General features: G+C 37.0%; 1 protein-coding gene across 1 annotated transcript; it reads left to right on the forward strand.

The window, feature by feature from the left end:
* Positions 1 to 77: 77 nt before the first annotated feature.
* On the forward strand, positions 78 to 27,857 carry LOC311302386 (torsin-1A-like; the record flags this gene model as incomplete). The annotated part of the gene is made up of 8 exons (XM_084428202.1): positions 78 to 323; positions 1,360 to 1,625; positions 3,055 to 3,230; positions 3,326 to 3,459; positions 3,685 to 3,929; positions 4,691 to 4,802; positions 22,939 to 22,988; positions 27,657 to 27,857. Exons 1-8 carry the CDS (start codon positions 143 to 145, stop codon positions 27,855 to 27,857), a joined length of 1,365 nt encoding a protein of 454 aa, XP_084284328.1. The 5' UTR covers positions 78 to 142.
* Between the last annotated feature and the right edge of the window lie 75 nt (positions 27,858 to 27,932).

Here is a 27,932-nt window from a genome sequence, read left to right on the forward strand (position 1 = left end):
ATAGATGCTTTTTAACAGGAAGCTGAATGTTTGCTTCCTGTTAAAGGAGTACGTGCAGTTTCATCATCTCAATTCGTCATTTCCCCTTCCTTAACAAAAACTAAACCAAGACTGAAAGAAGCCTGAGTGATTCGCTTCCACAATGAAAGCACAGAAATGTTTAACAATTTTAATTTTGGTGTCTCATATAAAATTAGTGTCAGGTTTTCTGCCTGTGTGGGCCACCTGGACTTTTGGTATCAGTATCAGTGGTATTGGTATTGGTATTGGTTACAAGTACATGTTTCCTAATGACGACTATTTGCTGCCTTTTGACCAGAAACGTGAGTAAACCGGAAAATAATTTATCATATGTATGCCTATAAAGAAGTTAAGTTTACGATTCAGATGTTTTGCTGTTTGTTTCCAAAAGACACGGTGATTTCGAATGTCACAAACTTCATTTTGCAAACTTTAATAACTTTCCAAAAATGTGTAAAGTTTTTTGGGGGTCTTGAAAGAGTAGTGATACATTTTATTCTGAGTACTACGCCTACACAAGTTTTTTGGGGTTTTTTTGCGTACGTTACCACGTCGCCTTGCCACGTTTTAGGGACTTTGTACCCTACGTCGTAAATTTGTATTATGTTTCAATGCTTTTTAAACAAAAGGGAGATATATGGAAATTTGAGACTCATTTCTTAAGAATTCACTTTCTGAAATTCAGCATTTTTTATTTTAAATGTTATTATAATATCACTCTAATATAGCCTACTAGTCTAGTTTTTCGTGAGAAATCTGCAACATTATTGCAGGTGTGGTTTTAGTAGGCTACTGTGTTTGTAACAAAGTGCCTGCACATTGTTAAAATGTTGCTTGCTCGGTTAATTATAGTATGCCTATAAATTATAAGTTATAGTATACATTTTTAGTATAAATTATCATTGCAAACTACAAACAATATTTTTGACCACATATCTTTACATATTTCAGGTTTGGAGGAAAATTTAAATAAATTGGCTTGCGCAGATGCGCTGCATCGCCATAGGTTCATGCAGTTCCCACTGTTAAGCCAATATGAGTGTGTTATGGCTGTGCAGTAGCACTGCCTTATTGAATAAAAGGCTTCAGTAATCGGAGAAAAAGGAGTTTTCCCCATAGCATAATACAAGTAAACGTTTCGAAAGGGAACCTGCATGAGCTGGTTTGACTTTTCTTCATCCAGCTACAGTCTGCTTATTTTGCTATAGTACCCCTACCCCCCTTTCTTTTGAAATGCTTTTTTGCTTTCTGTGTTATTTGTAGTTATTTGTTTATAGCACAAATGATCATTGCAAGATACAAACAATATTTGACTTCACATTTCTTCACATCTTTCAGGTTTGGAGAAAGATTTAAGAAACTCTGTCTTTGGGCAGCACATTGCATCTGATGTTGTACTAAAAGCTGTATCGTCATTTATGGCTGACAGCAAACCAAACAAACCGCTGGTTCTGTCTTTCCATGGGACTACAGGAGTTGGGAAAAATCATGTTGCTAAAATCATTGCAAAAAACATTTACAAAAAAGGGGAAAACAGCAAATATGTTAATGTGTTTGTATCTGAGCATGATTTCCCACACAGAGAACAGTCACACATCTACAGTGTAAGTAAAAAATACATATTTCATGTTACATAATCCATAGTTAGTTAGCGAATAGGTAGCCTATAGCTGTTGCAAGTGTTTTGTCAATAGATTTCTGTGCCAGAGCAGGTCAATTTGGTGAGCAAGGCCACAATACTTCCCTGTGGAGTCGCGAATAACTACACACAAAAAAAAAAAAAAAAAAAAAATCCTAGGTGGTTTCACCTCATATTTGGGTCAAATATGGACAGACCTAACTGTTGGGTTACAAATTTAATAAAAAAAAAATTCAACCAACGATTGGATTTGTCTACATTTGATTCAAACATGGGTGCATGGTTAGATCAAGCTATAGTTGAAGTTGAAGCTGTGTGCACACCATGTCATTAACATTAAAGCTCAATAACATACCATAACTTTCACTGCAAAACATTATTTTATTAATCAGTATTTTTGTCTTAAGTTCTAGCAAGATACTTTAATGAGATTGATTTTAGAAATTATATCTTTAATTAGGTTTATTTGTCTAATCCCAAATTGCTTTACCTTGTTTTAAACACAAATCTAATGTTTTACAGAGCAAAGACTTATGGGTGAACTATTCCTTTAAGCAGTTTTGTATCTAAAATAAACAAAACAAAAAAGACAAAAAAAATTACTTTTAACATATTTAGTTCTGTCCAGCCATGTTTGACATTTTGTCATTATGAGTGTGGCCAAATTAATTTAGAAGAGTGAGCTCCTTTTACTGATCCTTTAATTATCCTCCTGGGACCCAGGAATAGACTTTTGTCCACTGTAGTGGACATTAGGCCTATATTTTAGTGAATTTCTCTGACGCCATACATGTCACATGTCACAACCTGGGTGTCCTGTAAAGAGCACATTCAGGACTTTTCAGAGATACCAAACGTTTATAGATACCAACTTATTCTTGGTCTTTAAAAATGCCTGACATTAATTTAGTGATCAAATGTAGCACTCTTATGGAAATATGATAATATATTGTAATTATAATTTAAATCGGACCACTTTTCAAATTGTATTTCATAAACCAACATCTCAGGAAAACGTTATGGGGTTTCAAATCAAAAAATGACTTTCTGTTACAGAACAGGGCATTGATTTGATACATGTCCACTGTAGAGGACATCAGGACTTAAATCATGTTTATCAGGCATTTTGGGAGACACAACAAGTGAATATGGAAATAAATTATACATCAATATTCCTATGAAATATTAGATATTATTATTAAAATGTTGCTAATTATATGTTTATATGAGATTATAGCTGAAATACACGTTGCCTGAATTATAGTTGGCTATAATGTTTAAGATTTCTTTAAATGAAAACAAAAAGAGGCAGTAAGTGTTACTATACTAAAAACATAGTAAAAAATATACAAAAATTGTATGTTCTAAAGCATTTGCATTTTCTGTATATTCAGGAAAAACTAAAGAAATTGATTCTTGATGAAGTATATCGGTTTCCTCGCTCCATGTTCATATTTGATGAAATGGACAAGATGCATCCTCAGCTGATTGACACTTTAAAACCTTTTCTGGACTACAATGACCGTGTAGACGGAGTGTCATTTCACAATGCAACCTTCATTTTTCTCAGGTAAAAAAATCATTGTTTGATTCAAGCTGAGTGCTAATTAAATAACTCTACTCTCCCAAAAGATCGACCCAACTAATGTGAAGCTGTGTTTGTAGTAATGCAGGTGGGAATGTGATTGTCGAGACGGCACTGGATTTCTGGAGAGAAGGCAAAACACGGGAAGAGATCAGGATGAACAGCAAAGAACTGGAGACTAAAATCTCTCTAAACATCTTAAATGATAAAAACAGTGTGTATTGAAAGAATATTGAAATATATTTTCCAATGTACATTTAAAAAAAAAAAAAGGCAAAAGTATATTTTAAAGTATATTTATATCAATGTTGTTGAAAAGTTTTATATGGAAATGGTAAAAAAAAAAAGAAAGCATTATTCATTATATTTTTTCAGTTATTACATATATTGTTACATTCTTGTATTACATAAATGAAATTTGTTTCTCTACATTTTACAGGTGGATTTCACTCCAGTCTCATAGATCATCATCTGGTTGATCACTTCATTCCTTTCCTACCTCTGGAGCTGAAGCATGTGCGTCAGTGTGTCATGACTGAGATGGTCCATCTGAAAAAAAAAACAGACTTTGATCTGGCAGATAAAGTGGCCAGAGACATGCCCTTCTTTCCTGAAAAAGAGAAAATCTTTTCAGTTAAAGGCTGCAAGTCTGTCAGACAGAAACTGTTTCTCTATTCTGATGAATAGGTAAAAGACTTTAGCAGTACTTGTTGTTCACTTTTCTTAATTACTTTTGCAATTTCTTTAATGCACATAGTTGAACATCAATGAGGTCTTGACTTTAGGTTTTGCTCAATAATATCCCAGTGTTGGTGATGATGTGCCTTGCAAGGTGTAAGAAAAAATTATGTGCACTGTAAAAAATAATACACTATATCTATACTCAAAATTGTGGCAACAGATTACAAGCAATACTATTAATTAAATACAACAAGACTAAAGAATTGAGTTAGAATTAATCAAATGAGATCCTCACAAATTAACCATTCAAAATGAGTAACTGCAATTAACACACAAAACAAATTTAAGTAAAATTTAAACAAAAATATTGGTTTCCTTGGACAAAAACCCCCACTATGCTAATAAATACTACTTAATAGAATTGTTTTGATTCAACACAAAAATAAGTTGGTTTTATTATTTTTAATGACTGGATTAATTAAAATAATTTAATTAAATCGGGTTAAAATTTCAAGTATGAATAACAGACAAATTGACTGACATGATTGAGATGAATTACAAACTCTTTTATTATTGCCAACAACAGTCACAGAAATGGCATCTGTTAGTAGCCTACTCTGAGTGAATATTCACTACTCTTTATCAACAGAACTAACTGCATTTTTTTTTCCAATGACCTTTTAAGGCATATTAATTCACACAGGTTGAAAACAGTTTCAAAACAGCTTGTGAAAAGCTTTTTTTTAATGTTTCTCTTTTTCTAGGCTGTCAGAGAGCCTGATAACAGGCCTTATCAGAATGGCATTTCCTACGCAACGGTTGTTTCTGGAACAAAACAACAGAACAGGATGTCACCTACTTTCAGCGAGATGTCATGTCAGAAACGGAAATGTTGGAGCTTGTGCGTAAGCTGAGTATCAAAGACTGTTAGAGCTATGCCGTTAGAAAATTATGTTAGAGCTATGCTGTAATATGTGTGTGTGGAAAACGAATTTCAAAGCAGAACCTGAATTCGGCTGAATTCAAGACTATATAAGACGCAAACAAAGGAAGATTTATTGCTCTTCCTTGCAAACGACAATCTAGTACGCCAGCTTTACTAGACGCAAGAAGCCTGCTAGCTTTAGCTATTTTTACATCTGTTAGTTAGTACTCATTTATAATCTGTAACAAGTATTCTTTTCATTTGATTATTTTAATAAAGTTTGTTATAACATTTACTATAATCATCTGACTGGACCTTGGATCATTTGAGTACAGTTTCTTCTGCCTGGATCAGGAAATCTTTTCTGGAGGACGCACGAGGGGTGAGCATTCTTTTTGTAAAAAGAATTATTACCATGTGTTCTGATTTGATCATATAGCCTAGCCAAAGAGGCAGCATGTAACGAGGTTGTTGTTATAGTGCAAAAAGGTTTAAGAAGTACTCACACTTTGTTGTGAGTCACGCAAGTTGTTCTCACACATTGGTATTTGTCAGCTTTAGTGTTCGAGTACCTAAATGCCATCACGTTTACAATTTAAAGGGGTCCTATTATGCTTTAGTTAGTGTGTAATGTTGCTGTCAAGCATGAACGCATATTCTAGTACACCCTAAAAACAAAATAAATACTTAAAACGAGCATAATAAGACCCCTTTAATTTACTGAAGTAGGGGAAGTGCTAACAAAAAAACAAACAAGAAAAACTGATTCCTCTCACCCTTACATAAAATAACTTGTAACCAAATGGATTGCATGCTTTACCTTCAGTGGTTCCATCTCAGTTTTCAGTCTTTCTCCAAGTTCTCCTCCTTTGGCACGAAACAGTGTCAGCAGCTTGGGAGTGTGAAGATTCAATGAGGACATAAATTTAGGTTCCAGCTGCACGGTGGTTATTCTCTGAAATTCTGCTGTCACCTGGAATATGGAATGACAGAAAAATGAATTTAAGAAAATGTTTACAGAAGGGACTTTAGATACATTATGTCCCTAAACATGATTGGCAACTCACTTGAGATGGTTGAAAAAGGGCAGGCCATCGTTCTTTTATGTCTTGCACACTTGGAGATTGATTAATGATTTAATTTCATCTATGTGCAAATGTTTTGTTCATCATTTCCTTTATCATCTTTTCATTGTTCTTTTTCTTTAATTCTGAGACCAGCTCTTCTCGTTCTTTTTCCAAAGTCGTCTCATCTTCACCCACTGGGTGTCACGGGTCAGGGTGTGTCACCAGTCCCTCTCTGTTGTTTGTTTTGGTCCTGTCATTTCTGCAGCTCGTGAGGGTGGCAATTAGCACAATCACGAGCTGATCTTCCCCACCTGTCACTCATTTCCTCTACCCTTTATTTCCCCAGTTGTGTCTACCAGTGTTTGTCAGTGGATTGTTTTATGTTGTGTGTGTGTGTGTGTGTGTGTGTGTGTGTGTGTGTGTGTGTGTGTGTGTGTGTGTGTGTGTGTGTGTGTGTGTGTGTGTGTGTGTGTGTGTGTGTGTGTGTGCGCGCGCGCGCGCGCGCGCGCACGCACGCTTCTGGTCTGTTGGTGTTAGCTGTGCTACTTACCAGTGATCTGTGTTCAGGATTCCTAGACGTCACGTGAAGATCGGTGAAGGACAGTTCACCTGCTGGTTCCTGTCCTCGTCTATTGCTGGACATTCCTGGGTTCTCTCTGTCTGACGTTGGTCTCTGCTTCTCTTCACGTCCGCAGGATTGTGGCCTGTTCTCTCTGGAACCGCTAATCGGAGAGGCTTCACGATTACTCACTGTGTCACGGAATTTATTATATTGTTCACAAAGCTTTCTAATAAACTTCTCCTCACTGCATTTGAGTCCTCCTCATATTTTACTCCAGGCCTTACGACACTGGGTAAGATGGGAGGATTACTTCTGGCTTCCTAACTTCATTTTGTGTATGATACCTTGACAGATGTGTGCGGAGAGCAGTCCATGTTTTAAAAGAGCATGGACAATCCAAATGAAGACACGCCACTGAGGTTCCAGATGTCCAATGTTGTAAGAGATCACCCCTCGTTGTTGCGTTATATCTGCAAACTTTACAGCTCCATTTCATTGCACCTATTAAATAAAAGAGACACATGAGTACATTTCACATTTTAACTGAAATGGAGGAAAAAATATATAATATAGCCTATATATTCAAAACTGATTCACATTCATTTAAACTGGAAGTGATAAGCATTAAAGTATTGAATCATTTTTAAAGTTATAAAAACTAAATGCATTTATGTTCAGGAATTATTATTTGTATTACGTCAACGTAGGGATTTAAATGGAGAAGTACGTTACATGCGATTGCTGGACACGGCGTGCACACGGTTCAACGGCAGTACTAAATATTTTTTACAGCTTTACAGATATCAACTTCAGCCATTAATTGGTGAAAAACGCAATTTCCCATTCTTTATGAGCAACACCCAAGTTCAAAATAAAATTAAAATAGTAACTTTAAACATATTGGCTACGTGATTGGATTAGGCCTATATAGTTAACTTTTGCCTTATATTTCTAGAGCACTATTAACGTTGCACTACCATCAATAATTTTTTTTCTTTTTTTTAAATGACGTGCATATTACATCAAATAGACAACACAAACTTTTTTTTGTTCATAAAAATAAAATAATTGTTCTTACCTTTGTCAGGAATTAATTGGAATGTATAACAATAGAAATCAATAATGGAAAGAAAAAAAACATCATAAGTTGTGTTTATAGATCACCTGGGTCAAGTATTGATACTTTTAATGGAGAGATGGAGAATCTGTTTTCAGCAGTTAATAAGCCCTTATTCATTTGTGGGGACTTTAACATTGATCTCTTAAATCCAAACAAACATAAACTGACCGATGAATTCATTGAAAGAATGTACTCCATGTCCTTATTCCCAACAATAACTAAACCCAGTATATAACATCACACAGTGCAACCCTAATTGATAATATCTTTACAAATAACTTGACAAATAACATAATTAATGGTTTGCTTATTTGTGATATTACGGACCATTTACCCGTTTTTGTCGTGTATGACTGTAATGTTTCTAAAACAAAAGAAATCTGTAATGTAAGCTGCAAAAGATTACAAACTCAAGAAGCAATTAATGCATTTAATGATGACCTGAGAGTACAAGACTGGAGTTCTGTTTATGGAGAGACCGACACAGACAGAGCCTATAATAACTTTTTAGAAATATTCACATATTCATATAAGTATTGCCCTGTTTCAGTTTACAGTAAACACAATAAATATTTCAAATGTCCCTGGATGACTAAAGGTTTACAAAATGCATGCAAAAAGAAAACAATCTCTATAAATCATTCATTAAACTGAAAACAAAAGAAGCAGAGAATAGATATAAGTTGTATAAAATAAGTTAACGGATGTATAAAGAATAGGCAAGAAATTTTGTTATAAGAAATTATTGATTGATAATAAAACTAATATAAAAGGAACTTGGGATGTATTAAATAGCATTCTCAAAAAAGGCTTCAAAAAAATGACTTACCCAGAATATTTTGTTGATGCACATGGCAAATATTGTACTAAGAACCGGGTAGTTAATAGGTTTAATAATTTTTTTGTAAACATCGGCCGTGACTTCAAGAATACCAGATGAACAAATAGTGCACAATATTGATAAAATTGAGAACAATTCAAACATCATCTTCCTTTCAGCAGTTAGTGAGAAAGAAGTAATGGATATTGTCCAAAAGTCCAAAAATAACTACTCTATGGACTGTTATTCCATCAATATGGCAATACTAAAAAAGTTATAAATAACATCAAAACACCTCTAACGCACATCTGTAATCAGTCACTTCTAAATGATTGTGTTCCCAAGAAAATGAAAATTGCAAAAGTTATTCCACTATTCAAAACTGGAAATAAACATAATTTTACCAATTATAGACCAATTTCATTGTTTCCTCAATTTTCAAAAATTCTAGAAAAAATATTTAATACTCGATTAGAAAAATTTGTTGAAAAACATAAACTGATTAATGAAAGTCAATATGGATTTAGAAGCAAAAGATCTACATCTATGGCTATAATTGATGCTACAGAAGAATTATCAAATGCATTGGACAATAAAAAATTTACCATTGGAATATTTATTGATTTGAAAAAAGCCTTCGACACTATCAATCATGCAATATTACTCAAGAAACTAGAAAGGTATGGGATACGAGGGGTGGCTGGAAATTGGGTAAAAAGCTATTTAAGTGACAGAATGCAATATGTGCAGATGGGTGAGTCCTCTTCTGATTGTCGTGTAATTTTGTTTGCAGATAATACCAACATTTTCTATTGTGATGACAATTATGATAAGGTTATTAATGTTGTAAATAGGGAACTAAGGAATATAAAAAAAATGAATGGATAGTAATAAATTATCTTTAAACTTAGATAAAACTAAAGCTATATTATTTGGTAATTATAAGAAAAAAATGGATAAGATGATTGAGATAGATGGGATACAAATTGAAAATGTCTCTGAAATAAAAAAAAAATTAGGAGTTAGAATAGACAGTAAACTAACTTGGAAAACTCACATCAGACACATAAAAACCAAAGTCTCCAAAAGCCTTGCGATAATAAATAAAGCCAAACAGGTACTTGATGAGAATACTCCGTATCTTGTATTGTTCCCTAATTCTACCGTACTTAACTTACTGTGTTTAAGTATGGGGAAATAATTATAATAACTTAATACAATCACTATTTATTTTACAAAAAAGGGCTATACGTACCATACACAAGGCTGAATATCTTGAAATCCACTTTTTCTTAAATCAAAATTATTAAAAATACTGGACCTAGTTAAATTTAATACAGCACAATTTTTATTTAAAGCATTTCACAACCTATTACCTGCTAACATACAAAAGTTATTCACACAGAGAGAGCAGTTGTACAGTTTGAGGAGTTATGGGAACTTTTTAATACCAACGATCAGAACTACTATAGGACGAGTTTATGTGTGTCTGTATGCAGGGTTAAACTATGGAATAGTCTGGGGCTTGAACTCAAAGCATTCATCAATTTAAAGCATTTTTTACCATTACGATTGTTGGTATTATTATAATTGTTACCTGCGGTAATATATGTTGTGTATTTAAGATATGTTTTTTTTTTTTTTTTTTTTGGTGGGGGAGAAGGGGTTCCCCTTCTTTCCTTTCTCATGTTTTTTCTCATATGTATTTATATATAAAATTGTAATTGAGTGTTATGATAATGTTTAAGGAAGCAGCTACCTTTGTTTTTGTTTTTTCTGTTAATTGTAAAGGGGGTTGGTTTAAATAAGTTTGACTTCTACCCACTCCGTTTCGAGCAATAGATGGAATTATTTGTTAAAGTATGATGAATTTAACTTGTTGTGTAGATTAATCAAAATGCTTCTTTATTGCCTTTGTTATGTGTTATTATATTGCTCGAAATAAATAAATAAATTCAATTCAATTGAAAAAAAGAGCGCAGAATAGCTTTGCCTCCATGTTGTCAGCGGGAAACTCCAGGACAGGCCTCGTGAGCGTTAAATTCAACTTCAGAGGTGAATAGTTTTACAGCTACCCTTTTGACGTTAAAGGTACAATATGCAAGATTTTTTGCCGCTAGAGGGCGCTACATTCCACAACAACAACGGCGTAGCTTGATGACGATGTGAAGGAGCGTGGAATGATGGGAACTGTCGTTTTAAATTCCACCGTGGATGTAAATCAGTCAGACGGGAATCGAAAAATCATGTTCATGGATGAGGTAAAGTTCTGTTTTTATAAATGTTGAGTTTAATGACATGCTTTTTGTGGCCAGAGGGGCGTGGTTCAGCGCGGTCTGTAACGGGAAAGAGAAGAGACGAGCGGGACGTAGGTAGGTCAAGTGCAAATGATGAACACCTGTGTCTTATTGCAGTGATCGACGTGGAGAGACGGCGTATAAGCCGCGCTGGAACGAGAGGGAGACTGGAGAAAAAATCTGAAAAATACATTCGAACATACCCACATCATTTGCCAAAATACTGATTAATCTTTATGTATAACACATGCTATATTTATTTACATTGCCATAAACACCAGATAAACAATGTCAATAAACTAACGTTAAACACAAATCAAAAGCAATAATACTTTCCTTACATAAATAAAACTATTAGCCTACCGAATGTTATGTGGAAAATATAAAATTAAGCATGCTTTGTCGACAGAACCAGCTGCAATCGGTAAGAATAATTGTGTTCCATAACGACTGCACGAAACAAGCTAACGTTTGTTGCTTGATAGCAGGGGGGCAGCGTTTCATATTATTTTGAAGGTACCCCCGGGAGCCGCCATTGGCTAACAAGCCTTCACCTGCTGTTAGCATCCCATTGACTCCCATTCATTTTGGCGTCACTTTGACAGCGAATAACTTTACATCTGAGGCGTTTAAAGACTCCATTTGCCCATTATTTATTTCTAAAGAAACACGACAATGTATAAAAGGCTCCATTACCTTGTATCTTCCGTTATGGCCCCGTAGAAGCAGTTTTTGTAAAAGTAGGCTAACGATTGCGTCATAACCACGCGACTCTCTGGAAATTACCGTAGAGACAGGAAGAGAAGCTCGCAGTCAATCGGGGGGAAGTGGAGGCATAAAGTCCGATAAAGTCAAGGGAGAAGCCCATAGAGAGTCATGACGTTGCTCCTGCTCCTAGCTCATGGACAGATCCTACTCACGCTTTCCGTCTCTGCAAGATTCGGAAGGGAATGGTTCAGATTTCGTTTGGCACAGCTACTAGAAAACTTACAACTGTCAGGCAGGCTGCTCACGTCACATCCACGTCGTCAAGCTCAGTTTGAGTCTGCGCAGTACGCTCGGCAATCAGGAAATGAGGGCTTCTAATCTGCTTCACTTCTCTCCGTTGAAACCTATGGGGTCGCTGTGTCCAGTTTATATACTGTCTATGCTTGATAGACGCTACAACTACAACTTCCGCATTTGTCCAGGACTCTACCAGAGCCCGTCTACGGAGAGCCTGCCCACTCCCTATTAAGTCCTATTGTACCGAATTTTGGTCGTAGTTCCACCAGAGTTCCACTGGGGGCGCTCGCCATGAGTGCAGAATGAATGGGAGTCAATGGGGCTAGACGGCTAAATTTGTCTCTTTCACCCGATTGCCGTTTAGAAATCTCAGATTCGATAGTAGGTTTTGCAAGTTCAACATGGGTTATAGGTCGAAAGTTGAATGAACGAGTACTTATGTCCTTTCGATTTCTTACAGGTTTAGTTGTTGTTGCCCATAACACGCTAGCATTCTGCTAATGAATGCTGATTGGTCAGTGAAGGACTGATTACGACCAGAGATACCGCTTGATGGCATCGTGGCATCCGAAGCGGGACCAGAAACAAACAAAACAAAAACTCTTCTAGCATGTGTATTTACCTGTGTCAGCTGTGTTGTCGATGCCATGAGAGAAAAGAAAGTGCAGAGCGCGAAAGCACCGGAGTGACTGAAGGATTGCCGTAAAGCAGTATCTCTGGTCGTACGATGTGTATGACGTCATTGACACTTTAAAAGACTTTTTAAAGCAAATAAGTGACTCTAAAAAATCTAACACCCAGCAATGTGTAATTTCTTTGCATCTCCTTTCGAATACAATATTCAAATTACTAGACAAAAAATTATATCCTGAGAAAAGTGGATTTTGATGGGTATACTGCCATAGACCTCCATTCATTCTGCACTCGTCCTGTGAGCGCCCTCATATGGAACCAGAGTGGAACTGCAACCATTTCAGAAGCCGGAAGTGTACTGAGAGTGAAACTTCTCGCCTTATTAGACATTCTCTGACTCTACGCAGTACGAGCGGAAACCAAGGGTAACGCGGATATGACGCAATTGACTGGCGACTCCCAGCTCCCCCCTGCTCTAACGCCCCGTTTCCTTGGTTAAAATCGCAATTTTCTCACGATTTAAAAATAGTTGGAAACATTTGAGATATTGTAAGTAATCAACTTAACAAAATATATAACACTGGCCTTGAGATTTTGGGATATTTTAATGCAAAATTCTTATATATTGTACCTTTAATCAGTGTCCTTTATTGATATTACGAAGATAGAACTAAGCAAATATAAAAAAAAAAATGTGCGCAAAATATGACTTGTCTACAGCGAGGAAACTCCGGTGCATGATGGGTGTCTCGTGCTCGAGCTGTTTCAAGCGCGCGTTTGAAAAGGAAATGCTTGTAAATTGAAAACAGCTTATTTGCATCACGTTGGATTAATTCAGTATTCTCTCTATTTGGAATTATTCAAAAAGAATAGCTAAATCCTAAACAACAAAATTTTGTAGATTTTATTACAGTCATTTTAAAATAAATATAATGCAAACTGTCGAAAAAGCAAGAAATTAATTTTGTTAAATACAGTTTAACATATTAAATTTCATGAAATCTACAAGCCCACAGAATGACTTTTTACATGGACACCGAAGATCTCAAAAATTAAGTTTATTACAGCATAGCAGTGGCAAAGTAGGCTTCACAAAGCACCTTGGGTTCACCAGTGTCAGAATGAATCCAGAACATTCAAATCTTAATGTAAATGAAGTTGCTCTTGTTTTAACAGCTGTGGTCTATATGTTAATGAAGTTGAGACACCCCATTGTCTGAGATGGTTCTCTGTGTCCCACACCCAGTCCCATTCTACAATTGTTGATGACCATATGCTCAGGATGTGATAAACCCAAATGGTGAATAAACAATATTGTTGTAAAGGCTCCTTTAAGAGAGGACTTTTATTCTGACACCAAAAATCATTCTCGGACTGAGCGCTCTCGTGAGTGAAGTAACGTTAGCAAGCTGTTGCCTGCTGAACAGTTATGTTGCGCCGATCGCTGAGGGGACATTGTTACCTGTGATATTTGCTGCTTAAGTTACCTTGAGGTGTTAGTCATTGACCTACAAGTAAGCATGTTTGTCTTATGTTTAAGTTTATAGAGTATATAGAGATCGAAATGTTTAGTTATGTATAACTGCCTCACGCACGCATGTCCAGACATGCCCTCAGTTATTGTTTCTCTTAGTTTAGATTAGTGACGCTGTTCTATATGTGATTATTCTTCTTTATTGATATGTATATCACGTTTTTTTGGTTTTGATGGAAATGTATCATTCCTTTGGAATGATAATTCAAGATTTGGAGCTGTTTATACCAGATGAGTGATGTAAATCTGACGTGCTCTCTTATTCATATACTGTATGGAGTGATGTTTATCATCTTAAATGGTTGCTTATGGTTTATAATTCACAATGTGATGCCTTATTTTCCTTTATTGAATTGTATATTCTATGGATAAATGTCACTAATGAGGATTTAGTATGCTTTGGCTGCCTTTGGATGTTTAATATTGTATATGCCCAGCTTAACCTTGTTATTCACTATCCTTTTATGGTGTTTTTGTTTTCCAGACTAATTCCTCTACTGCTTGTAATACCTACCTGTGACATACCTGTACCTCTGTGGATTGATCTTATATTAATACATCATCTAAACCTGCTCAACTGTCTCCTCATCCTTATATTAAACTGTGCTCTGACAGGCACCCAGAGGGGTTCACTCATCTAATTAAAACCTGATCCAAACAGTCAAAGTCTCCTAAACAAATATAACTTCACTTCCTTCATCTCTAATTAAGCCATTTTGGGGATGAGCTCATTCTAAAATATATTTTGGAGTGGAATCTGGGTTGAGGCAGACTACAGTAGTCTGGGGTATTTACAGTTTATATATATATATATATATATATATATATATATATATATATATATATATATATATATATACATCATGAAAATCCGACTTTATCCCGTGTTTAAGTGCTATAATCAGGTCCCTGGTGCACCAAACCCAGAAAACATGAAAAGTGACAATCCAGTAACTTTTGGTAAGCCTTTCTCTGCAATCATGTAAAAAAATAAGCTGATCAGATTTCACTCCCCTTCTGATAGGAAGGGGATCTTATTATAATATTACCACCCCTTAAACTGCACGTTTCCACCCACAGTGCCGCCATTTGGTTTTCGCAAGCAACAACAGTGTAACCAGTTCTAATGGCAAAAGTTCGAGCAAAGCATGCAAACTGTTCTGTAGTTGGCTGCACAGACAAGCACAGAACAATATTTGACCAAAACATTTTAAACATGTTAAAAGTATGAAAAGTTAAACATGACGGTATGCAAGTCGATTAAAATTAGATGGATCAATGTACCTCAACTACATAAATGTATCAACTAACCATTCAGAAACGTCCAGGGTGCGTTTCCCAAAAGCATCGTTAGCCAACTATGTTCGCAAGTTCCGTCATTATCAGCATAGTTCAATGAGTTGTTTCCCGAAACTAACGAACATTCGCAAACAGCATCGCAAAGTTGTGTGGTTGGAACGACAGCTCTCGAGCTGTGGTTAGAAGAATAGTTTCTAGTTTGCATGGCATGTGGACTTAATAAATCCTTATCTTGAGCTAAATAAGCAAGCTGACATTTAGTACAACCTGTGTCTTTTATTTAGAATACAAATGTCATTTATGTCTTTTAGTTTGTCAACAGATTTAAAGCACGTTTTTGAAGAGTGTGCATGTGCGAACGTGCTCTACTAAGAACGAGCCATTGAATCTGGAAATAAAGCAAAATAACTGAGAAAAATTTGAAATGGTTCTCAGATGCCATGTCTGTAATTTATATCAAAACATCTCTGGTTAATTCGATCTCAAACAGTTTCATTAAAAGAAGTTATTACTCCACCATGTGCGTGACGTCAAAACGTTGTTGAACGTCCACTTTGCCACAATATGTTTTGAAGCAGCGAGTTACATCTTTGGCCCTGTCCCAAATGGCACACTCCGGACTTGTGGACTTCCTCAGAGTCCAAACTTTGGTAACGTCATGTAGTGCAAACCTATAGGGCCCTTGGCGCGAGTCCGAGGGCACATTGAGAGGTATTTTTGGGACAGACTCAATCGGCATGCCGGAAATAACGGCCTGGTTGTTGTTGGACAGGAGAAATCACATTTTTGCGCTCCGACTTCTTATCTCCGTGTCAACTACACAGCCTAATTTTACAGTTCTATATTCTGATATTGTACATATCACCTGGGCATTAGACAATAGATATATCATGCTTATTTAAATGATGTACAGTTGTACATAATAATACATAATGTTTCATCTGAACTAAGATTACAATTTTAAAACATAATTTAAACATAATTTTTTCAATTTACAGGTTTCAATATTCATTCTATGTTTACATATGACTCAGTAAAGCCCTGCCATTCGGTTCTATTTATTTAATGAATAATAATGCGATCGTATTATTAAACGCGCTATTATGTTTGAGACATCAACCACTGGTCGATGACCATAATGTTTGTATAAACTGTAGGTAACAACCATAGACTGTAAAAAAAGATGGACGACGCCCCTTCGCTCTCTTCCATTGGTGAGAAGTGAAGCCGCCAGTCTCCCGATATGGCGCTGACATATTGGAACTTGAGTCTGCGCAGTAGCGATCTCGGGACCAGACCTGCGCAGTAGTGAGCAGGAAGTAAAGCCCTGAAATCAACGCTCCGCCCTCACACTCTTTTTTAAAAATTGATTGCAGTACGACAAGAGGCTTGTTAAAATAAAGTAAAAACAATCTCCTCAGTCCTCCGAAGATCCCGAAAAAAATGTCCGTTGGTGCTTCAGTGACTACTTCGCTCAGAGAACCTGTCAATCACAGCTGTCCATCATGACGTTACACCACCGCATCACGTAACTAACTAAAAACCAACTTATTTTTTAAACAGACACTTGAACTTACATCAGCGTGATAAAAACAACAGCAAATGAAAGAAACCGCCTTTGGAAAAAAGATATTTGAAGTGTAATTTAATTGTTTAGTTGGTCTCACGTCCCGTTGAATAATACGGGGAGGCGGGGCTTATGACCTATACTAGGACCAGTCACCGGGGGGCGATCGAGACGTTTTGGCTTCACTTTTCAGGGCTTGTGCGGCACGCTTGGTAACAACTGGTAAAATGTACATTTAGGTCATAAAAACCGTAATATTTTCTTCTCAGCCATGTCAACAATTATCCGTGAGTGAAATCTCATCCCATCTGTTGTCTGATTGGCCTTTCGCAAGGATTCCTGGGTAGTTAAAGTGCGTGGAGCCTGCTTCTATGCGGGCTTTGTGGAAGACCGCTTCAAGGGTACAAAGGGGGCGCTGCTGAGCACACTTCAGAGCGGTAAAATGCTGAATGGGACAGCCTACAGACTCGTAGACTCAGCGAGCACGCGCAATTCAAGTCCACGAGACCGAAAGTCCGCATAAAGTACGCCATTTGGGACAGGGCCGATGCAGTCTTTGAATTGGGACGTCCTTCATCGCGCCGCTGTGACGCAATCGGCCTTCAAACGCGGCCAATCGGCCTTCAAATACGGCCTTCGGAGGATGCAGCCTTCACATTGGGACACAGCTCGCATCAGCGCGGGCTTGGCAAAAGTGCGCATTAAGGGCGCAAATCGACCACATGGGGGCGCTCGCGAGCACCCTTCTGAGATCCAAAAATGAGAAATGGGACACACTGCGGTCTGGCGGACTTAACGGACACGCGCACGTGGCAGCCATTGTAAGTCCACAAGACCAAAATGGACATGAAGTGTGCCATTTGGGACAGGGCCTTTTAGTCAGGGGGCCAATTCTGAAAAGGGCTTCCGTTAAGACTTTTGCGGACATTTTTTGGTACAAGCTGTCACCCTATTTTTTTAGTAAGAAGACACCCATAGGAAAGATATTAGGGTGGTTGTCAAGCTGAATTTTTTTTTTTTTTTTGTGACTTGTACGCAATTTCAGGCCAATTTTTTGGTTTCCTGCTCAACACGACATGCCAACAGTAAATGTTGAATATCTCCACAACCACAAGGACCATATTCATAATCATCAACATTATGTATCAAATGATATCATAACATAATATCAAATGAAAGCCAACACTCATGAGATGTCTGCTGAAATGTCAGAATGAACATTTATTGTATAGGGTAAGAGACAACAGAACTAGAACATGAAAAAAACTATCTCCGCCTAAAGATAACCAGTTTTCAAAGTGAATATCAGCTTGAAAACATAACCTAGTATCCCAAAACCTCTATCAATCAGTACCCATATCTATGGGAATGAGTCAAGCCAAGTTTAAAGCTTTTAGGGAGAGACAGTGCAATGCTGCACAAGTTATAATACTTCAATGTCAAGGCGGAAATTTAGAACTGTAGATGATGGTCTATGGTGCTATTTGACTTAATTAGTGTACCAGGTTGTAACACAAATTATAATTAATTCACATATCACTATAGTTATTAATTCCATCCTAACAAAACTGCTCTCTTACTTCTTTAGGGTTAGGGGTTAGTAACTAGTTAGTAGTAATAACTATGTAATAGTCGTATGGCAAAGGTATGTTTTTCCCCATCAAAGCAGTGGCTCTCAGGTTGGCAGAGGTTGGCTCTCAGGTTGTCAGTCTCATCGCTTTGAGACTGAATGGATTGAATAAGCAAGGTCAAGCTAAGCGCAATGCAAATAATGGTGTGTGTCTATTATATTGCAAAAATATTGCACAATATTATACTACAATAATCTCCAGAAAGAGCACAAAGACACCACTTCCTGAAAAATCACTTCAATCAAAGGGCTTTATCTTGGCTGTATTTTCCATATTTGTCTTGACAAATGAAACATTTTTCCCAATCAATATCTCTTCCTATTTGTTTTTCTTTGGATGCTAGGGATCCATGTTATCTCATCTGAAGGCAAAGACATTTTTCACTACACTTGTCTGATTGGTTTCTGAGTGGATCACTACAATGTCCTCTGACATAAGCTGAAGGCTTTGCTATCTAACAAACTTATTAACACGTTTAGCTATAGCAGACTGTAAAGGGCTGTAGTGCAGCAAATAAATTAAAAACATAATATTTACATTACACATCTGCACAAAACTTAATTTACCTATTAGTAAGTAAGCTAGTAATTATGAAAGTAAATTAGCCTAGCTATACACTCACCTAAAGGATTATTAGGAACACCTGTTCAATTTCTCATTAATGCAATTATCCAATCAACCAATCACATGGCAGTTGCTTCAATGCATTTAGGGGTGTGGTCCTGGTCAAGACAATCTCCTGAACTCCAAACTGAATGTCAGAATGGGAAAGAATTTTGAGTGTGGCATGGTTGTTGGTGCCAGACGGGCCGGTCTGAGTATTTCACAATCTGCTCAGTTACTGGGATTTTCACGCACAACCATTTCTAGGGTTTACAAAGAAGGGTGTGAAAAGGGAAAAACATCCAGTATGCGGCAGTCCTGTGGGCGAAAATGCCTTGTTGATGCTAGAGGTCAGAGGAGAATGGGCCGACTGATTCAAGCTGATAGAAGAGCAACTTTGACTGAAATAACCACTCGTTACAACCGAGGTATGCAGCAATGCATTTGTGAAGCCACAACATGCACAGCCTTGAGGCGGATGGGCTACAACAGCAGAAGACCCCACCGGTTACCACTCATCTCCACTACAAATAGGAAAAAGAGGCTACAATTTGCACAAGCTCAACAAAATTGGACAGTTGAAGACTGGAAAAAATGTTGCCTGGTCTGATGAGTCTCGATTTCTGTTGAGACATTCAGATGGTAGAGTCAGAATTTGGCGTAAACAGAATGAGAACATGGATCCATCATGCCTTGTTACCACTGTGCAGGCTGGTGGTGGTGGTGTAATGGTGTGGGGGATGTTTTCTTGGCACACTTTAGGTCCGCGTAGAATTAAGGCAGTTCTGAAGGCGAAAGGGGGTCAAACACAGTATCAGTATGGTGTTCCTAATAATCCTTTAGGTGAGTGTATGTCTGGTAAGTATATAGCTAGTTGGAAAACAGTTTAGCTTACCCGTTTCTGGCAACATTTGATGGTAGAATGGTAGAATCTTGAGGTAAATGTTTGTGTAGTAGACAAATAGATCAAGTTAATCTGTTGTGTGATTGTGTGATTCACTCCTTTATAAAGTTTTGTTCAGACTGTACTGTTGACACCTGCTGTGATCATCTTCTCTGGATCTGCTGCCTCAATCTGCTGCCAAATCACAGCTGTGCTGACACAACAGTGCCCCTTGTGGTGTGATACTCTAGTGGTATTTATTGATTATTATTTTTTAATGATCATGCTTGCGCATAAGTTGGATTATATTGCACATTTGCCCAAAATTGCAATAGGTAACATGGAAGAAAATGGAAGCACTTTGGGGAAAAAATCCGCTTTTACCACTTTTAAGAATATAGTGTTAAAATGGACCAAAAAACATTTTCTAAGCTGACAACCTGCCTAGAACACATGTTGAGGGGTTAAATATTATTACTGGATAGGTTGTATACTTGTACCAAAAAGTGTCCAACAAAGTTTTAATATCGGTTTTGGCCCCCTGACTATTTGTATGGGAAACAGTCAAAACCTCTTCCTGAGTCTCTCCGTAAGGCTGCACTCCGCTACTGGTTATTTCTGAATTTTTGGATGAGTGAGATTATTCGGGTGTTTTGTTATTGTATCCGAAGCTCAGCCCTCTTCTGAAAGGAGATGGGAGCAGCAGCTCATTTGCATTTAAAGGGACAAACAAAAACGGCACATTTTTGCTCACACCCAAAAAGGGGCAAATTTGACAAGCTATAATTAATTATCTGGGGGGTATTTTGAGCTGAAATTTCACAGACATTCTGGGGACACCATAGATTTATATTACACCTTGTGAAAAGGGGCATAATATGTCACCTTTAAACAGTGTTGCGACATCCAGTGAGAAGTGTTTCAATTTCAACACACCTCTCTGTTACAAACCGCAAATCACTCAATGATTTAACTAGTTTTAAATCAGATGAAACAGCCTCAACATTCCCAACACGACTGATGAGGAAAACAGAAGAAACATTGTGCCATGAACACTATTTGTAGTGAAGTGAGAAGACTATTTGTAACAATATGAACGTGAAAAATAATAATACTATTGTAAGAATTGATAAATTAGGACTGGTACCAATGTCTCATTTCAGAATAAGTAAAACACAAGAGTTTTATGGATAGTTGACTTACAAAGGAAGGTGGTCTCTCAAGACAAATGGTCACTCACCCCCAAGAGGTGCTACCTCTAAATGCAAATTTCTTTTGTTAGCACATGTTTCCATGTGAAAGAGGTCTGACTATTTAATGAAATGCAGCAGGGAGATCGGGGCCTTTTCTGTACTTCAGATTGGCCCGTGAGGCTGAGAGAGCGATCTCTTAGCCTCACGTATTTCTTAAAGTTGGGTTTGCATCTTCTCTCTATTCCAGAGCATTTGATGTTTTGTCAAATCGATTATCTTTGAATTGATTATGAAATTGGCATTGTAAGACTGAAAATACTGGTCTATGGGACAAAATGTCCCTGCTGGCTAATTAACATTCGACCTCCCCATATACAGCCTTTGATTGTGGAATTGATCTCTGATATCTGAAATATTAAATTGTTACATGTGATTATTCTAACTGATTTTGACATTGTTCATTTAATGGTTAAAAGGAATAGTCAAACATTCGCTCACTTTTAGTGAGGCACAGATATCATTAAAACCTTTAATTTATGGAGTCAGATGAATTAACGAGTAAATACATATGATCAATGTATTACAAATTTAACCAACCAATACTCTGCATGAGTGAGGACAGAACACGTGATACCTTCCCCGTGTATTGGCAAACCGGCAGATTGGACCAATATAGCGGGCCTTACACTATCACTCAAATGGGAAACACTTAATTACAACATTACATATTTTTAAATATTTTTTTTAAAGTAAAAACGGTGTAGTTGTACTTGCCTATATTCTTTGTATCCATTCATTATCCATTGTGTCAGTTGAGTTATGCTTTGTATCCATTCTCATTCAGAAAACACTTGTCATTCATAACACAGTGAGTTGCTCGAATGGGGGAAGCCATGATGCGCCTCCATCTTGAAAATACATTAGCCAAAGAGGGACATACCTGGAAATTCAAGCTTCGCCTTTCGCATTTTTACACTCAGTGGACACCGTGACGAATGCGAGGGGGAGATTACTCGTGACTGACGGCAGATTTGAAATAATACGGCCACCGTTGGACTTAAAACGCCCTTGGAATGGGAGGGGCTAGAAAGTAATATTCAGTTGGTAGTCATAAACAATTTCACCGCTAAATGGGAGAAAATCCTACAGTGTAGCTTTAAAGAAAAAGAAAAAAAACTTACAAAAATTGCATGTTCTTAAAAGCATTTGTTTTTTCTGTTTATTCAGGCATTTCTAAAGAAATTGATTCCTGGTGAAGTATATTGGTTTCCTTGCTCCATGTTCATATTTGATGAAATTGACAAGATGAATCCTCAGCTGATTGACACCTTAAAACCTTTTCTGGACTACAATGCCCGTGTAGACAGAGTGTAATTTCACAATGCAATCTTCATCTTTCTCAGGTAAAAAATTCATTGTTGGATTCAAGCAGAGTTAAATACCTCTACTCTCCAAATGATCAACCCATGAATGAAGCTGTGTTTATTTGTAGTAATTTAGGTGGGAATGTGATTGTCGAGACGGCACTGGATTTCTGGAGAGAAGGCAAAAACGGGAAGAGATCAGGATGAACAGCAATGAACTGGAGACTAAAATCTCTCAAAACATCTTAAATGATAAGAACAGTGTGTATTGAAAGAATATTGAAATATATTTTCCAATAAACATTTTAAAAAAATGTCAAAAGTATATTTAAACTATATTTATATAAATGTTTTAAAATGTTTTAATATAAAAGTTTTATATGGAAATGGTGAATAAAAAATATTCATTTTTTTATTTTTATTATTACATTTAATTTCCATTAAACCTGCACATATATTGTTACATTCTTGTATTACATAAATAAAATTTGTTTCTCTACATTTTACAGGTGGATTTCAGCACTCCAGTCTCATAGATCATCATCTGGTTGATCACTTCATTCATTTATTTATTTATTTATGAACATTTATTAGAGGATAAACCCCATGAGATGAAACATCTCGTTTTCATGGGGGTCCTCAGGATCATATCCAAACAACATAAAACAGCAGAACAACAGAGTAGATACAATCAAATCATAATAATAATAAAATAATAATACAACAACAATAAAAGAAAACCAAAAACCTTAGCGCACGCACTCGCACACATCCACACGCACACCTGCACACACACACACACACACACACACACACACACACACACACACACACACACACACACAAGCTCTCACTAACCCCACCCATCACAGATTGACTTTATACTGTATAAAAACATACATGACACATATCGATGCCAAATCCGAGATGCTAGAAACACAGACAAGTATTCTGAAGATATGTCAACAAAGCAGTTCGGAACAGAGGAAAAGACGTAAGCGAGCGAATGGATGCAGGAAGGCTGTTCCAGTCACGAGGGGCTCTAACACAGAAATCATATTTCCCAATTTCTCTCTTAACTCTAGGGACAGTAAAGAAGACCTGTTCATTGTGACGAAGGCTATATTGTGACCTGTAAGGCACTAAATATTGTGATAAATAATATGGATATTGAAAGTAAATACATTTAAAAATGAGCAGAAGCCAATGATATTGTCTTCTGTCTGAGGGTGCAAGCCAGGACAACTGTTCATACATCACACAATGATGTGTCATATAGGGGCAGCGAAGGACGAATCGGCACAGGCTGTTGTATACCACATCGAGAGAATGTAGACAAATAGCAGTAGTGTTGGCATATATAATATCTGCATAGTCCAGAATAGGTAGCAACAACTGAGAGACTATCCTTTTTCTAACCTGAAAGGTAAAGCAGTCTATTAATTGATATAATGTTTTAAGACGAAAGCTAAGTTTGTTGTTAAGTGCGTGTACATGAGCTTTGAATGAAAGATCAGTTTCTAAACAAACACCGAGATATTACATTTTTCTGTTGGCTCTAAAGGAGAAAAATCAAGAAAATGCAGATTAAGATTATTTCTATCTTTCTTCTTCTGGAAAAGCATACAATATGATTTTGATTTATTCAGCAGGAGTTTATTAAATGACAGCCACTGCTGTACAGAATCAAAGTCATGTTGTAAAGAATAATTTATTTCGGGAATATTTGGTTTGGAGCAATAAATAATTGTATCATCTGCATAAAGATGAATGTCACATTCTGAACAGCATAGTGGTAAGTCATTAATAAAAATGGAAAATAACAAAGGCCCAAGCGAAGAACCCTGAGGTATGCCTTTATCTACACCTGTAAAATTCGACTGACTGCCCCTGAAGGACACACACTGGCGGCGATGATGGAAATATGAGTTAAACCACAGAAGAGATGAACGGGAAAGGCCAATTGAATATAATTTATCCAGGAGCAGATAGTGATCAACTAAATCAAATGCTTTTGTAAGATCTAAGAAGATAGCACCAGTACACATATTGTTATTAAAACTAGAAAAAATATGTAAATTTCAAAAGAGCAGTGGTAGTAGAGAAGTGTTTCCTGAAACCTGACTGGCATTGAGATAGTAAATTGTTATGAGAGAGATAGCTAGATAATTGATTAAAGATAATTTTTGAGAAAATATTCACAATACTATTAATTATTGAGATAGGTCTATAATTGTTCATATTTTGGGTGTCCCCTCCTTTATGCAATGGAATGACTTTGGTACACTTCCATGCCAAAGGCACTACATGGGTTAGAAATGACAGATTGAAAAGCTCAGCCAATGGAGAGGATAGGACATGTGAAGAAAGTTTGATAAACTTACCCTCAATGCCGTCAGGGCCAGGTCCACTGCTAGAGGATAGCTTGCTAATGGCCAACTGGACATCAGCTGAGCTAACCTGTCGGAATGTGAAAGAACTATCGTAGAGCTGAGAATTAACAGTCGGCTCTGGGTGAAAGAGCGATGACTGTACCTGCGGTGTTTGGGAGAAATGTGAACTAAATGCATTGGAGATCACTGCTGGATCATTAACAATTTCATTATTGATTGTCATATTACTCGTGGTACTGTTAGACTTACCAAGTAAGGTATTCATTTTTTTCCAAAAATGTTTAGGATTACTGAAGTCACTTGACAAACTATTTCTATAGTAATTGGCTTTGGCATTTCTTGTTTGGGTGGTGCACGTGTTTCGTAGCCGTTTGTATTCCTCCCAATCCCTAAGAAGTTTTGAATTTTTGTGTTTATTCCATGCCCCATCCCTCTGCTTAAACAGACTGATAAGATCCCCATTTACCCAAGGCAAATGATGAAATTTGACCTTAATAGTTGTCCATGGGGCATGCTTATCAATAACTTGCACAAATTCTGTATAAAAGAAATTCCAAGCAGCTTCCGCATCAGGAATTAGGCTGTCTATTCCAATTTATCCCTCTCACATCATTTATAAATAAATCACTGTTAAATAATTTCATGTCACGGATCCTAATATATTTCGGCGAAAGATGGGGAGATGAAATTTTCCAAATGCAATATATGATAGAGTGGTCGCTGAAACAATCCGAGAGAACACCAGATTTTATTATTCTGTTGGGGTGTGTGACTAATATCCAGTCAAGAAGAGATTTACAACTTGGACTGATTCTTGTTGGCTCTTTAATAATTTGTGTAAAATTTGATCCATTGAACATGTTACGTTCCGTGAGAGTACAAGGATAAGTCCAGTTTAAATTGAAGTCCCCCAACAGAATAATTTCTGATGAGTCACCAAACGATGAAACAGTGGCTAGGATGTTTTGAACAGATTCTAGCTTTGGAGATGTTGGTGGGCGATATATATTGCCAATTATTAATTGTTTATTTACATGCAGGGTAACCTTAACAAAGATTCCTTCAAAAAGCTCAGGTTTCACTTTAGGAGTAATTACTTGTGATTTCAAATTTAATGAAATGTCAGTGGCGACCCCACCTCCCCTAGATCCTCTATCTAACCTATATATAATGTAGTTGTCCAATTTAACATTGGAGTCTGCTGTATTTTCATTTAGCCAGGTTTCAGACAATGTTATAATATTGGGATTATTATAAACAAGCCATGCCCTTAATTGATCAATTTTAGGAACTAAACTGCGAATGTTTAAATGAATTACATGAAGACCTTTACCCATTGATTACAGTTTGAAAAGCAAATACTAAAATAAAGCAAACTGGACATGTCTGATTTACAATAATGATAGTGATTGGGGTAAGGTGGATATGAGAGCAAACCAACATACAAACCACACACAAAAAAAAAAAAAGAATCTTGCATTGAAACAAAGCAAAAATGTCAACAAATCAAAAACTGTTCTTTGCTCGCTCCCCTAAACACTACTGAGCTTAATCAATCATATTACTTTATTATATTTTCCTTGAGAAAAAAACATAAACAAATAAATAAATCCACAACAAAATTTTTACGAGTTAAATCTCAGTATGAAAGAACAACAAAACAGCGTGCTATTACCAACTAAAATTAGCAAGCCTCCAATCCATAAAAAGACAGATAATTAATCAGAAAATCAAAATCAGGTCACACCTGTAAATGTCTCTTAACCTTGAATGGAATGACATCAAGCACTAAACAGCACGTCATACCGTACATACGGAAGTAAACAATACTAGCATGGCAACAGTCATGGCAAACGTGAAGTCTAATCTTCCAAATTGAGTGAGTCAAAGGAGTCAATAAACCTAGACGCCTCACTTGGCTCGGTAAACAAATTTTGGTTGAATCTTCTTGTCAACTTGATGGTGGCTGGATATAACAGGAAAGCTTGAAATCCCAAGGTCCGAGCCCTGTTCATTATAGGGAAGCACGGACGTCTGCGCCGAGCGGTGACATCGCTATAATCTGTAGTAAAGCGAATTGCTTGGCCGTCTACTGTCACCGGTGATTTCCTTGCAAATCCTAAAATCCGATCTCTGTCAGTGAAGCGAAGACAGTTCAGGATCATGGTCCGCGGAGGAGCAGGAGCCTTGCGCGGGGGACCAACACGATGTGCTCGCGTGAGCTTCGGCGGGCTGCTTTCCAATTCAGGGAACCATTTGAGAAAATTACGCACCAGGTAAGCCAAGGCCTGATCTTCTTCAACTCCTTCTTTCAAGTTTATAATTCGGAGATTGTTCCTCCTACTCCGGTCTTCCATCGAAGCAAGTTTCTGTTGAAGTTTCACAATGGTGTCATTATGTTCAGTAGAAGCTTCCTCTACTCGCTTCATTCGTGTTTGTAGAGAAGTTGTAATCTTGCGCTGAGAATCCAAGTCTTTAGAATGTTGATCAAGTGTTATTTTGATAGAATCCAGCTGATTTTCCAAATGTTCAAAACGATCACTGGCCTTTTTATCAGCTTCAGCAAAAAACTTTTGCAGAGTTTCTTCCAGAGACGCAATAGACAGTCCGCCGCACGAGGTAGTCTCAGTGTTTTCAGCCTGTAAATTCGCCAACTCTTTTGGGTTTACCCTTTTCCCAGGCATGATCAAAATCATAAAATCATAAAATCATAAAGCAGATTCTGCGATTGGAAATGTTGATTTGCTGTTTTAGCAACTTAGGCAAGGAGAGCTATGAGCAACTGTGCCTCTACTCCGCCATCTTGGATATTTTTGTTAAAAAAAGGAGGAAACATACCTTTCCTTCCTCTGGAGCTGAAGCATGTGTGTCAGTGTGTCATGTCTGAGATGGTCCATCTGAACATGACTGAAGACATTAATCTGGCAGATAAAGTGGCCAGAGTCATGCCCTTCTTCCCTGAAAAAGAGAAAATCTTTTCAGTTAAAGGCTGCAAGTTTGTCAGACAGAAGTTGGTCCTACAAATGGATGAATAGATGAAAGACTTAGCAGCACTTGTTGTCCAATTAACCTTTAAACATACAGTTGAACTGCAATGTAGTAATACTACA

This window comes from Rutilus rutilus (assembly GCF_951802725.1).
Source record: "Rutilus rutilus genome assembly, chromosome: 13".
In the NCBI taxonomy this organism is placed as follows: Eukaryota; Metazoa; Chordata; class Actinopteri; order Cypriniformes; family Leuciscidae; genus Rutilus; species Rutilus rutilus.